This window comes from Pseudophryne corroboree, chromosome 3 (genome assembly GCF_028390025.1).
Source record: "Pseudophryne corroboree isolate aPseCor3 chromosome 3, aPseCor3.hap2, whole genome shotgun sequence".
Classification (NCBI taxonomy): domain Eukaryota; kingdom Metazoa; phylum Chordata; class Amphibia; order Anura; family Myobatrachidae; genus Pseudophryne; species Pseudophryne corroboree.
Genome location: NC_086446.1, coordinates 205128052 through 205142527, shown reverse-complemented (window position 1 = coordinate 205142527; position 14476 = coordinate 205128052). Strand labels below are relative to the sequence as shown.

Here is a 14476-nt window from a genome sequence, read left to right as displayed (position 1 = left end):
CACATATTTCTGGGTATGTGACAGTCTAGTGCAGAATAATTTACGGGGTATTTTCAAAGTGGGCTTGCTTGTATTTGAAGACCCAATAGGCACACTTGGACACACACAGCAGAATTGCAGGGCCCCAGATTTTCAGTTACTACATTTCCCTGTAGTATGTGTATAGTATTCATAAATGATATGTAATTTTTAGGTCTGAGCATACCTCCCAACTGTCCCGATTTTCGCGGGACAGTCCCGTTTTTTCGGGACTGTCCCGCTGTCCCACCCACCGGCCGCAGTGTCCCACATGGGTGGGGGCAGTTGGGAGGCTCCTGCACTCACTACTCCAGCGGTGAATAGGTCACGCCTCTTTTCGGGAGCGCACATGGCTTCGCCGCGCATGTGTCCCTCTTTGAACAAGGACAAAGTTGGGAGGCATGTCTGAGGGTTCGCAGAATCGAAAAATAGAGGGTTCTACCTGTTCAGGCCCCAATCACTTTGTGATCCTTGTTGTGAAAAATTAGCAAATTTAGTTGAGCAGGCTGACAACTTTTTTCTTTTTTAGAATTTATATTTGTTTACAATTTTTTATTATTTCTATCAGGGTCACATAGCACAGTGATTTTTATCTCATAGGCTGACAACTTTACTTTCGGTGACGTTACCAATGTTCTGCAGTACAGGTTCTTATTTCCAAGCTTTATTCACATATTTATGAACAGGCCAAAATCATTTATTTCCATAAAAATACAAACAAATATGCTGACTGTAAGCATTATCTACAATAAATGAGCAATGATATAAAGTATATTACAAAACTAAAGAAAAGAGACATTCCCCGAAAGCAAAAATAAAAAATATTTTAATAGGAAGTGATGTATTGTTTAACAAACCATGTGTGATTACTCTTCATATTTAAATATGAACACATATTGCTGTTCCACCCAGTTATGTGCATTGATTGACATGAGGCATATGAATCAAAGCTTGGAAAGAAATAAAGTACGAATCTCTTCCTTTCATTTTTTAAACACAGCCTGTAAATTGACAGGTAGAAGCTGATTGGTTGGTACTTTATCTCTCTCCTAGCTTTGATACGGGATGTAGTCAGGTGACCAGCAGTCGGGATCCCGGCCGCCAAAATGCCGCAGGGGACCCATAGAGCGGGAATAGAACCTGTGGTGAGCACAGCGAGCCCGCAAGGGGCTGCATTGCGCTCTCCCCCCTGCCGGCCAGGATCCTGTCGTCGGTATGCTGACTTCCGGGATCCCTACCGCCGATCACCTGACCCCAAGCCCTTTGATACGTATGCCCCATAAAAGCATGTTAAAAGATTTTGATTAAAAACACATTTTAGCCTTTAAACATACATGAAATGTAAATTAGTAGATATATTGCAGATAAGTTCTTGCATTGAAAAGGTTAAAAATCTGCAAATGTTGTAAAATAGACAGTGTGGCTAGTGCAGCCTTTAAGTCCATGCTGATTTGGACGCAACAATGAAATGTTACTAAGTGCCACCATTAGGACAATATTGCCTATGTAATGCTTTTCATTCATGGAATACATGTACAAATAATTACTATTAAAGAGGAGGATGGAGCATTTGCTGGTGAATGCAAAATATTATACATTTATATTATAAATATATTTAAAGTCTATATTTATTATTTTATATTCTTATAATCCATTTCTGGGAAATCATTTATTTGTCTTGCTTTTCCAGGAGATTTGCACTTTAGACTTGTATTGTGGCTAGAATTCACACCGTTGAGACACTTAACTCAAATAACAATGATACAAAAAAAAAAAAAATAAAGCAAAATAATAAACTGGATCCGGCAAGAACTAAATAGGGCATTTTAAGTTACAGGCAAAACTTTTCATACGGTGTAGCGGATATCTGGTAATAAGCAGTTTGTTCTAAAAACCAGAAGACTGCTGTATTTTTGTATGATTAATTTCTGCTGCTGACTATACTGAAATATATTTTTCTTGGTCTTAAAGGGTTTTTTTTTTATTATTTTTATTATTATTTTTTAAAATATAACAAAAATGCTAGTAATTGAAACATAGCTTTACATTTGTTATGTTTCATCCTGTTCTCCTAGAATTTAAAAATAGTCTATAGCAGGGCTGGCCATACCAGTCCTCGAGATCTACCAACAGTTCACATTTTCCAGACCACCTAGCTGGTGCACAGGTGTAGTCATTAAAAGATGTGCTGCATTCATTCCCAACTGACAATTCTACAGATCTCCAGGAGGCCTGGAAAACATGAACTGTTGGTAGATCTCGAGGACTGGTTTGGCCAGCCCTGGTCTATAGGCTAGATTTCCTAAGCAACTGACACTTCTCAGTGTGTTGAACTTCAAAATGTAAAGCTTCACTAATATTGTAAATTTTGTGGTGATACACACAGAGAAGCTGCTGCGGCTTATTAAATCCAGCCCTATACAGGTTGAGTATCCCTTATCCAAAATGCTTGGGACCAGAGGTATTTTGGATATCGGATTTTTCCGTATTTTGGAATAATTGCATACCATAATGAGATATCATGGTGATGGGACCTAAGTCTAAGCACAGAATGCATTTGTGTTTCATATACACCTTATACAAACAGCCTGAAGTAAATTTTAGCCAATATTTTTAAGAACTTTGTGCATTAAACAAAGTGTGTCTACATTCACACAATTTATTTATGTTTCATATACACCTTATTCACACAGCCTGAAGGTCATTTAATACAATATTTTTAATAACTGTGTGTATTAAACAAAGTTTGTGTACATTGTGCCATCAAAAAACAAAGGTTTCACTATTTCATTCTCACTCAAAAAAGTCCGTATTTCGGAATATTCCGTATTTCAGAATATTTGGATATGGGATACTCAACCTGTATCCCTTAAAATTGCTGTGGTATCACAGGCTATAATTTAATGTTGAATATCATTTTCTCATTTGCAGAAAATATGGAATGCACACTACCAGATATAGTGCAATGGCTATATCGCTGGGCAGTATGGTAATGTTTTAGGAATTCCATCCTTTTATACTCCTTTTGCTACCTGTCATAGCTGTATAATGACATCTTTAAACAGTTTATCAACCAATTTAGGTAACAGGCAGGGAATATACATACAGTACAGTATGTTAGGATTGTCAGTCCAGGTTTAGAATCCTTATACAAAACAATAGTTTCTTCCTGTATTCAGCAATGAAGGGCTGTTTGTTTTTTACAAATTAGAAAGTCCTGAAGATTTAAATAAAAGTTGGATGAATGCTCCTTTTTCTCTTCAAAGTTGTAGATTTCCTGTTTTGTTATAGTCTTCATTAAACATAGGATCAGGAGAATCTGGCACTGGCTCTAGCAGACGGGAGAAAAAAAAGTATGCATTTGTCTAGTCAGATTGCTTAGAATTTAAGCACAGATCTCTCAGTGTGTACCCCCCTTTAGGGTCAGATTCAATTAGCCAGTGTTTGCTGTGTAGGTAAATCTCCACATTAACTATCTGAAGTTGTTCAATTAATCTGCAGTAAACCCAAAGCAAATGAACGCTAATGCATAGATTTCTAGTAATTATCTTTTTTTGTTAGTTTACTTACATAGGAATAAATATAAAAGTCTTAAGGGGGGTACTGACGGAGCGATCGCTGCTTAAAATCTAAGCAATCTGACTAGATTGCTTAGATTTTAAGCAATGATCACTCCGTGTGTACCCCTCACAGTGATAGCGATGCGCAGCCCCGCGCATCGCTATCGCTGGTGCCAATCTAGCAGGTCGCTCAGCACACATCTCTCCCCAAATCGTGCCGTAAATACGGCCCTTAACTAAAGGAGCAGTACTCATTTTAGTATGCATGAAACTGAGAGGTAAATTCAATTAGCCCCAGGGCCGGACTGACCGTCTGGCACTACTGGCAAGTGCCAGAAGGGCAGATGGCCTGAATGGACAGTCCAGCATGAAAGTCTGGCCACACAGCTCTGCTTGACCTCAAGGCACCGAGAAAGACGAGCTGGCTGAGCAGCTCCGCCTCCCGGTGCTCTGCTTGGCTGCCCAGCATACAGAAAGATGAGGGCCTGCAGTGAGGCCAGGCCCCCGTGAACTGTAGCATGCCCCATTAGACGTGACCAAGCCCCCTGTCATGCACGTGCGTTAGGCTAGGATGCCAAGGCTGTTTTAGAGCCCCAGTCCATTCCTGATTAGCCCTGAGCTATTCAATCAAGGGTTGCTACCATCACGTGTTAAGCAGATGTGGAGTTTTACTGGGGTAAACCTGTCAAATCGAAATGCAGGTGATGCAAGGCAAGCTCAGGAGAGGACAGAAACCTCCTATGGAGCAGAAGGGCATAAGCACTTAGGGGTAAATTTACTAAAAATGGGAATTCTATTTAAGATGGGATGTTGCCTATAGCAACCAGATTCCAGGTATTATATTCTAGAAGGTGCTAGATTAATGAGAAGTAGAATCTGACTGGGCAACATCCCATCTTAAATAGAACTCCCATCTGAGTAAATTTACCCCTTAGTGCCAATTTTTCCTCACAGCATCAGGAGCTGCGAGGAAAAATCCCTGTTAAATGCACCCTCTGAGGCTTAACACACACACACAGGGAAACCTATAGATTTCCGGAACTTCTATAGATAACCACGCAGGAAAACTGCAAAATAATGTAATAGCTGCAGGAGTTAAACCCAGAGCTTTACCCTCACTGTAAACACTGCAGTAATTGAATTAAAGGTTCCAGAATGTTCTGTCATGTTCATGCTACAATTTATAGTTCTGCTACGGCCATAAAGAGCCAGTGATTGCCTGTCTTAAGGGGGGTACACACGGAGCGATAATCTAAGCAATCTGACTAGATTGCTTAGATTTTCAGCAAGATCGCTCCGTGTGTAGCCCTGACAGCGATAGCGATGCACAGCTATCGTAGGCCAATCTAGCGAGTCGCTCACTTCACCCGCTGGGTGAAGTGAGCGCCCCGTCACCCCCCGCACACATCGCGCTGTGCTGAGCGGCAGGAGAGATGTGTGGTTCGCTCAGCACACATCTCTCCCGCATCGGCCCGTCTATATGGGCCTTAACAGTATCTTGCCTAAACTAGAAGTTTAAGAACACTGTTGTGATGGCTTAGTTCCCAAAGTAATACAAGCTGGCAGATAGGGAAAAGCTGTGCTTGGTGACACTCTGGTTCATATAATAGGCTGCAACCTTAGAGGGGGCACATGTTTAGGTTAAATTCTTTGTTCTGTGCCAAATATAGAAAAGCTACTATTAAATTTCACATATATTATTATTAATCTTTAATAATATGGCGCTACAAGGGGTCCGCAGCGCCTTACAGCGTACATGAACAGAAACAGTCTGAACAAAACAAGAAAGTGAATTACAATACAGACAGTGGCATAGGGAGGGTGGAGCGAGTGGAGCTCGAGCTCCAGGCGCCGCTGGGGACAGAAGGTGCCGGCTCCCTGTGACACAGCTGAGAGCCGGGATCTCGGGGTAGGAGGAGATGTAAATGTGTTTGTATGCATATGTGTGTTAATGTGTATACATGTATGTGTGTGTTTATGTGTGATATATATATATATATATATATATCTTTGTATAGAGTATGTGTGAGTATATGTGTGTCTTTATGTATGTCTGTGTATGTGTGTGTGTTTATGTATGTCTGTGTATATCTGTGTGTATATTCAGTGTATATGTGTGTGTATATATCTGTTTATATATGTCTGTGTATATCTGTATATTTGTGTGTGTGTGTACACACGTGTGTATATGTGTTTATATCTGTGTATATTAGAGATGAGCGGGTTCGGTTCCCTGAGATCCGAGCTCCCCCGAACTTCACTACCTGAGCCCGGATCAGAGTCAGGCTCGGGTTTTCTCACCTGACTCGGAAACCAGAACGAGGCAAAACGTCATCATCCCGCTGTCAGATTCTCGCAGGGTTTGGATTCCATATAAGAAGCCGCGTGTCGCCGCCATTTTCACTCCGGCATTGGAGAGTGTAGAGAGAGGATGTGTGTCCGTCCTCAGTGTCCTGCATCAATTCAGTGGTAGTGTCTTGTGCTGCATCAGTCCAGTCACAGTGGTGGTGTCCTCTGCTGCCATATGTCCAGTGCTGCTGTATAAGTCCAGTCCAGTGGTGCTGTGTTGTGCTGCATCAGTCCAGTGGTGGTGTCTTGTGCTGCATCAGTCCAGTCACAGTGGTGGTGTCCTCTGCTGCCATATGTACAGTGCTTCTGTATAAGTCCAGTCCAGTGGTGCTGTGTTGTGCTGCATCAGTCCAGTGTTAGTGTCTTGTGCTGCATCAGTCCAGTCACAGTGGTGTTGTCTTCTGCTGCCATATGTCCAGTGCTTCTGTATAAGTCCAGTCCATTGCAGTGGTGCTGTGTTGTCCTGCATCAGTACAGTGGTAGTGTCTTGTGCTGCATCAGTCCAGTCACAGTGGTGGTATCCTCTGCTGCCATATGTCCAGTGCTTCTGTGTAAGTCCAGTCCATTGCAGTGGTGCTGTGTTATCCTGCATCAGTCCATTGGTGGTGTCCCTGTGCTGCTTGATATTTGCAGCGATACTCCCATATATGTCCAGCAGTACTGCCGTATATGTCCAGCGGTACTGCCGTATAATTTCACTGGTACTGGCGTATAAATCCAGTCCAGTGATACTGCCGTATATGTCCAGTGGTACTGCCGTATAATTCCAGCGGTACTGGCGTATAATGCCAGTCCAGTGATACTGCCGTATATGTCCAGTGTTACTGCCATATAATTACAGTGATAATGCCATATAATTACAGTAATACTGCCATATAATTCCAGCGGTACTGGCGTATAATTCCAGTGATACTGCTGTATAAATTCAGTCCAGTGGTGCTGCCATATAAGTTCAGTGGTGCTGTCCTTTGTTGTATATATTTTTACTCCAAATAAAGGGGTTGTTAATATTTAATCCAAATAATTTTCACAGGGTTTGCCCTGTGTGGTGTAGAGGTACGCTCTCCTGTACCGCATATTGTTATATAACTCCAGAAAAATAATGGAGAACAAAAATTTGGAGGATAAAATAGGGAAAGATCAAGAACTACTTTCTCCTAGTGCTGAAGCTGCTGCCACTAGTCATGACAAAGACGATGAAATGCCATCAACGTAGTCTGCCAAGGCCGATGCCCAATGTGATAGTAGAGGGCATGTAAAATCCAAAAAGCCAAAGTACAGTAAAAAGACCCCCAAAAAATTAATTGAAATGGTCTGAGGAGAAACGTAAACTTGCCAATATGCCATTTACGACACGGAGTGGCAAGGAATGGCTAAGGCCTGGCCTATGTTCATGACTAGTGGTTCAGCTTCACATGATGATGGAAGCCCTCATCCTCCCACTAGAAAAATTATAAGAGTTAAGCTGGCAAAAGCACAGCAAAGAACTGTGCGTTCTAAGATGGTATCACAAATCCCCAAGGAGAGTCCAAGTGTGTCTGCGGTTGCGATGCCTGACCTTCCCAACACTGGATGGGAAGAGGTGGCACCTTCCACCATTTGCACGCCTTTTGCAAGTGCTGGAAGTAGCACCCACAGTCCATTTTCTGATATTCAAATTGAAGATGTCACTGTTGAAGTACCCCAGGATGAGGATATGGGTGTTGCTGGCGCTGAGGAGGAAGTTGACGATGAAGATTCTGATGCTGATGTGGTTTGTTTAAATCAGGCACCGCGGGAGACACCTGTTGTCCGTGGGATGAATAAGCCCATTGTGATGTCTGGGCAAAATACTAAAAAAGCCACCTCTTCGGTGTGGAATTAATTCTCCACAAATCTGGACAACAGGTGTCCAGCCGTGTGTTGCCTCTGTCAATCTGTATTAAGTAGGGGAACATAGGAACATCCTCCCTTATACGTCACCTGCTCCGCATTCATCAGAAGTCAGTGTCAAGTTATGAAACTTTGGGTAAAAGCATAAGCAGTCCACAGACACTTAAATCCCTTCTTCCTCTTGTACCGAAGCTCCTGCAAGCCACACCACCAATTCCCTCAATGTCAACTTCCTCCTCAGTCAGGAACATCAGTAGTCCTGCAGGCCATGTCACTGGCAAGACTGAGGAATCCTCTCCTAACCGGGATTCCTCCGGAGGATCCTTGAGTGTAACGCCTGCTGCTGCTGTTGCTGTTATTGTTGCTGCTGGAAGTCAATGGTCATCCCAGGGGGGGAAGTCTGAAAACCACTTGTACTACTTCCAGTAAGCAATTGACTGTACAACAGTCCTTTGTGAGGAAGATGAAATATGACAGCAGTCATCCTTTTGCAAAGTGGATAACTGAGGCCTTGACAGCTATGTTGGTGTTAGACGTGCATCTGGTATCCGCCATTAGTTCAGTGGGACTTAGAGAATTGATGGATGTAGTGTCCCCCCGGTACCAAATCCCATCTAGGTTCCACTTCAATAGGCAGGCGATACCGAGAATGTACAGAGACGTCAGAAAAAGTGCCCTCAGTGTCCTAAAAAATGCAGTTGTACCCACTGTCCACTTAACCACGGACATGTGGACAAGTGGAACAGGGCAGACTAAGGACTATATGACTGTGACAGCCCACTGGGTAGATGTATTGCCTCCCGCAGCAACAACAGTAGCGGCACCAGTAGCAGCATCTTGCAAACGCCAACTCGTTCCTAGGCAGGCTACGCTATGTATCACCGCTTTCCGTAAGAGGCACACCGCTGACAACCTCTTACGGAAACTGAGGGACATCATCGCACAATGGCTTACCCCAATTAGACTCTCCTGGGGATTTGTGATATTGGACAACGCCACTAATATTGTGCGTGCATTACATCTGGGCAAATTCCAGCACGTCCCATGTTTTGCACATACAATTAATTTGGTGGTGCAGAATTTTTTGAAAAATAACAGGTGTGCAGGAGATGCTGTCAGTGGCCCGAAAAATTGCAGGCCACTTTCGGCATTCAGCCACCACGTGCCGAAGACTGGAGCTCCATCAAACACACCTGAACCTGCCCTGCCATCACCTGACGCAAGAGGTGGTAACGAGATGGAATCCAACACTCCTGTCTGCAACTGCAGTGCCACTCCTAGATAGGCCAGGTGTTTGTGCAGCACACTTGTGTCGTTTAGCTTAGCCATCCAGCTACCTAATTGCACCTCTTTTTCTTCTTTGCATCATGTGCTGTTTGGGGCCTATTTTTTAAATCTGCCATCCTGTCTGCCACTGCAGTGCCACTCCTAGATGGGCCAAGTGTTTGTGCCGCACACTTGTGTCGTTTAGCTTAGTCATCCAGCCACCTCGGTGCAACCTTTTGGCCTAAAAACAATATTGTGAGGTGTTCAGAATAGACTGGAAACTAATGATATTGAGGTTAATAATACCGTAGGATCAAAATTACCCCCAAATTATGTGATTTTAGCTGTTTTTATGTTTTTTCAAAAATCATCCAGATCCAAAACCAAAACGCGAAAGGGTGATTTTGGCAAAACCAATCCAAACCCAAAACACGAGCATGGAACCAGAACCAAAACCAAAACACGAAAAGTGCCCGCCGTACATCGCTAGTGTATATGTGTATGTTTATTTATATCTGTGTGTATATTTGTGTGTGTGTTTGTGTATGTCTGTGCATAAATGTATGTATGTATGTATGTATGGTGGTGGTGGGTGGGAGCGCCGTGACATGACCCTGCTCCGGGTGTCATGTCTCCACGCTACACCTCTGAATACAGAACATAGATAAGATTCATAAACACTGCTGCAGTTGCAGTCATAAAGGGGTTTAGTATGAAATTCCTACAATCGAAATCCTGATGGTCAAAATACAATTGACCGACGGTCAAAATCCTGACAAGGTCAAAATACCGACATTTAAAATGCTGACAGGTCAAAATGTCAACACGCGTTTTTCATTTTATTTTTTTTGGTGCGTATGTCAACATAGGTCGACATGGACACTGTATAAGTATACTGCGTCCCCTTCTTCGGGCACAGTGCCTCGCTGCGCTCGGCACACTATTATATTCCCCCTCCGGGTCCCCTGAGATGGTAAGGTATGAACAAGTCAGTTTCAATGAAAAAAATCATGAAATGATTGAGAATGACTTTTTGACCTGTCGATATTTTAAATGTTGGTATTTTGACATTGTTGGTATTTTACATTTCGGAATTTTGATCATATTGGGATTTTGACAGTCGGTCAATGGTTGTCAATATTTTGACTGTCGGGATTTTGAGTGTAGGTAAATTGACCACATTCCGTCATAAGACCCAAATGAGCAGCGGGGCGGCCAAAAGTTTTTGCTGCTGTTGGCAGTAGAAATATGGCTGCAGGTACTGTACTTACCAAGAGATGGGAAGAAGACATCAGTTGGGCCCGGTGGAGATAGAGGAGTGTTGGGTTCAGAGAGCAGGTGACGGCCTGTATCTGACTGCTGTCGGCTAGCCATGAAGATGAGTCTTGGCCTCTGTTCAAGATTACCAGCAGGGGGATCATCAAAGACAGGATTTTCTAAACCCTGTACATCACTGAGAGAGTAAATAATGCAGAGTGTAATATCGGTTTCATCTGCTTTAGGTAGCAGTATCATTTGTGTGATTTGACTGTTTGTGGTGTTTGAAGGCAATAGTACAGTAGGATATTTGTGTGACCATTCACAAATATGCTGTCACTAGATCTATGCATATGATGGAGGCCTCTCTGGACCAGCTGTAGCAACTTAGCAAATTTTTTTTTTTTATTATTTATCAAGAAAGCGACATTCTTACTAATGTTATTTACTCATGTACACATACATGATGATATTCCTAGTTACAGAATAACGTCATCAATAATTTATAACTGTACTTATTTATCAACAGGTTTTTTTATATAGCGCAGCATTTTCCGTTGCACTTTACAACAACGGTAATAAAACAAAACTGGGTAATAAGATATTAAAACCTAATATATTTAAATGTAGCTCTCATTCGTAGAGTCTTGTTTAATATAAGCAAGAAGACACTAACTCGATGTGTTCACAATATTTTATTAAACTTACCTGTCCATTCTCACCAGTTCCTGAGCTCCTAGAAAATTTAGAAATTTAAGTTAGATTCAAATAAACACATAAGCGAGCAGAAATGATCAATTTGGGAAGCCCTACCCTGCTTCTAGGGGCTGCAGCCAATGCTGTCTCTAGAAGCTGCCTCGTTGTTTTGCGCGCCCTGCAGAAAGAAGGCAGGAACCACCGCTGACTCAACGTCATTTAAAAGTTGCTTTAAAGACTGTGCCACACATCAACTGAAATGGGAAATTCTGCGGCTATGTGGTACCTTACTATAAATGTTGGCAAGAAATTATGTTTGTGGTGAAACAATAGGAGAAAAATAAAATGTTTAAGTAACTTTATGGGTGCATGGAAATGCCTGGCAGGGTAAATATTCAACTTTTAGTTGTATGCTTTTCTTTTTATCTGCTAACTGAATCTGCCTAATTACAGTGGGAGTAATTTATCCCACTGTGTATTTCATTCATACCAGTATTCCAAAAGTGGATGTATTTCATATGTAGTGCACAACGAGCAAAACATTGAAAACTCTACACTGGCTTTTTATCAACTCCATTATAAACTCTTATGCTAATATCTAATTGCCTTGGTAGAATTATTATATAGATGACATAGTATAAGCTTACTACTCTTCCATTTCATACATGTGTAGTGTGGCTTTTAAAAGTTTGCCCGAGTCAGACATGTACAGTGAAAGCATGACTGACTCAGAATAGACATGGGCCAGATGCATCAACGCTTGGAAAGTGATAAAATGGTGAGTGAAAAAGTTCCAGCCAATCAGCTCCTAACTGCCATTTTTCAAACACAGCCTCTGACATGGCAGCTAGGACCCGATTGGCTGTTACTTTATCACTCACCATTTTATCACTCTCCAAGCGATGATGCATCTAGCCCATGATCTCTAGCTCTCCCACTGCAATGGAATGAAGAGAAGGCACCACGTGAAAGTGCGGCCAGAAGGGTAAGTGTTTGTGTTGGGAGGGGGGGGGGTGCTCATCGGCTTGGCGAATATGCTAGTAATTAATAAGATTATATGACCAGGAGCCCAAATGCTTTTCTTTTTGAGGTTATATCCTGTGCTTATATTTCATAGTTCCTATCAGTGGCGGCTGCAGAGGTGGTGCTGCAGCGCAGTCCAAAATTCAAATAGGGGAAATATACCAACTGCCAGTGAGTCCTGCCAGCAATGTTGAGTATTGTGTGGCTCCCCTATTTGATTTTTTGACTGAGCTGCAGCCTCACATCTGCAGCCGCTGCTGGTTCCTATATATACTGAAATGCACATAGCTTAGTGTGTAAAGAGTTGTTTAAAAATGGTTCTAGAGGATCTCAACTGAATACACAGGGAGGTGAATAATGGATGTCCCTTTGTCTGTGTTGAGGCTGAGGGACACCTGATGAAGTCAGACAATTAGAATCAGATGCGCAGAACATATTGCTTTAGCCGCCAACGTAAGAATATTTAAATAATCCAGTATAGTAACAATTTAGCATTAGGATTTTCATGTCATTGAGCTGAAGTGGCGATATCAGATTGAAGGCAGTGGTGACTGTCATTCTGTTTTTGTTAGGCAAGATCTAAACATCAGGTCATCTTATGTGGAAGAATCCAGGGATTTGCCAGGACAGGTATATCGTGTGGGCTATTTATTTTTCACAGGATCCATTATATAATCCAACTAAATGTCTGTCAGATGTGCAGTCAGAACTGCAGATGGGCCTTGACGCTAGTTTTCCAACTCCTGGACAATGCTTCTCTTCTCCCCACCAGCACTGTGTGGATGCACAGGGCCATTCTGAGAGAGAGATGGAAGAGGGGGATAGATTGGGGACTTGAGATGAAAGTGAGAGAAAGAAAGACTGGAGAAAAGAGAAGAGGAGACATACAGTAGATAACAGAGACATACAAGGAAAGGTGGGACAGAGATATGAAGGCAGCACCAGGCATAATCATGTATTTTGGAATCATCATTTTCTAGGTTGCTAGTCATAGTAAATGCTCTTTCATTATGTTTGTGCTAGGTTGCATCATATTTGCCCACTAACTGATTTTTCTTGAATCTACGGTTATTCAGATTTAAAAAAATACATACGCCTGTTGGTGATTGCTTTTCTTTGTTTATAGACTAGTACTAGTATAAGAGGCAGACAAAGGATTCCAATGATACAGGCCAATATTGCCAAAGCTGCTGCTGTTGTGCCTGTAACAAAGGAAGGGAAAAAAATTATTACATATGTGCCATACTTTCCCATTAAATTCTGCAGCGATAGCAACTTTGGTGATTAGTTAAAATAGTGTATGCTCACAACAACACTGTAAAAGTCTACTGATCAGAACTGATACTGTGAGAACTTACAGAAGTAGCAAGCTGAGCGGGAATTGACTTGTGTAATTCTCAAAATATATTCCAATGTTTATTCACATTTACTTTACAGACTTATCAGGGGTGTAGCAGCTGCTCTGGGTGGGTCCCCCCTGTTGGCAGGTCCCAGTTATTAACCACCCGTCTATGCAGTATGCATAGTCATCTAGAACAGTGTTTCCCAACTCTAGTCCTCAGGGACCCCTAACAGTTCATATCTTCCAGATCTTCTAGTGGGTGCACAGGTGTATCCATTACTGGCTGACACATTTTAAAAGATTTACACGCAGTGCTAATTATTTCAATGTGATACTGAGGAGGTCTGTAAAACATATACTGTTGTTTTTTTTTTTTTGAGGACTGGAGTTGGGGAGTGTAACCATTTCCCTGGCTTGGTCGCATGTGATGCAACCAAAGCCAGGAGTCAGTTACCTGGCTTGGTCGCATCAAATGCGACTAGCTGTTCCCTTGCATTCCGCAGCCTGTTCAGTATGCCGGACCAGGGAGTGATGCGGCAGTCTCCGACTACCGACATCACTGCTGGAATCGCGCCACAGAATGCTGTACAGACTTAATTCTGGAGCGCATTCTCTGGAGAGGCACAGTGCAGGAAGGGGAACTTTGTTCCTCTCCTTGCACAACTGTGTGTGCAGAGATCAGCTGCAGCAGATATTATATATATATTTATTTTTTAAATAAAATTTTCATATTTAGTAAAAATATTTTCTAAACTTTATTAAGTAGTAAAAAAATAAAATGACAATTCCTGAGCGGTTTTGTGGGGAAATTGGTTAATGAACTCTCTACGTTGTGACTGCTAACTAAGCAAGGTAATTCTTCTCGCAGGGGAAGTGAAGTCTTGTGTTGTCTTCTTGTATGAGCAAGAATGAAAATGTGGAGCAGGTGCAGTGGATGAAGAGGGGGCTGGCATTTTAAGATAAATAAGGGTACTAGAAATCCTTGTGTATCCCATTAAACTTTTTCCTATAAGGCCCCAAAACTCTAGTTACACCCTGGCGCCCATCCATAACTGCAATTAAAATGGTCAGATGATTTGTCTTCCTTTTGGAT

At 42.2% G+C, this 14476-nt stretch overlaps 2 protein-coding genes across 6 annotated transcripts in view; one reads left to right on the top strand and one right to left on the bottom strand.

The window, feature by feature from the left end:
- Positions 1–14476, top strand: part of CDH23 (cadherin related 23) — a 1868204-nt gene that overhangs the window by 1652357 nt on the left and 201371 nt on the right. The gene's annotated exons all lie outside the window — the stretch shown is intronic.
- VSIR (V-set immunoregulatory receptor) overlaps positions 821–14476 on the bottom strand; it is a 91843-nt gene continuing 78187 nt past the window's right edge. Inside the window, exons 4-7 of the mRNA XM_063958777.1 lie at positions 13136–13243; positions 11031–11058; positions 10337–10518; positions 821–3349 (exon numbers count right to left, since the gene is read on the bottom strand). Coding sequence (XP_063814847.1) covers positions 3279–3349; positions 10337–10518; positions 11031–11058; positions 13136–13243 — 389 coding nt within the window. The 3' untranslated portion in view covers positions 821–3278. The remainder of the gene's footprint in view (positions 3350–10336; positions 10519–11030; positions 11059–13135; positions 13244–14476) is intronic.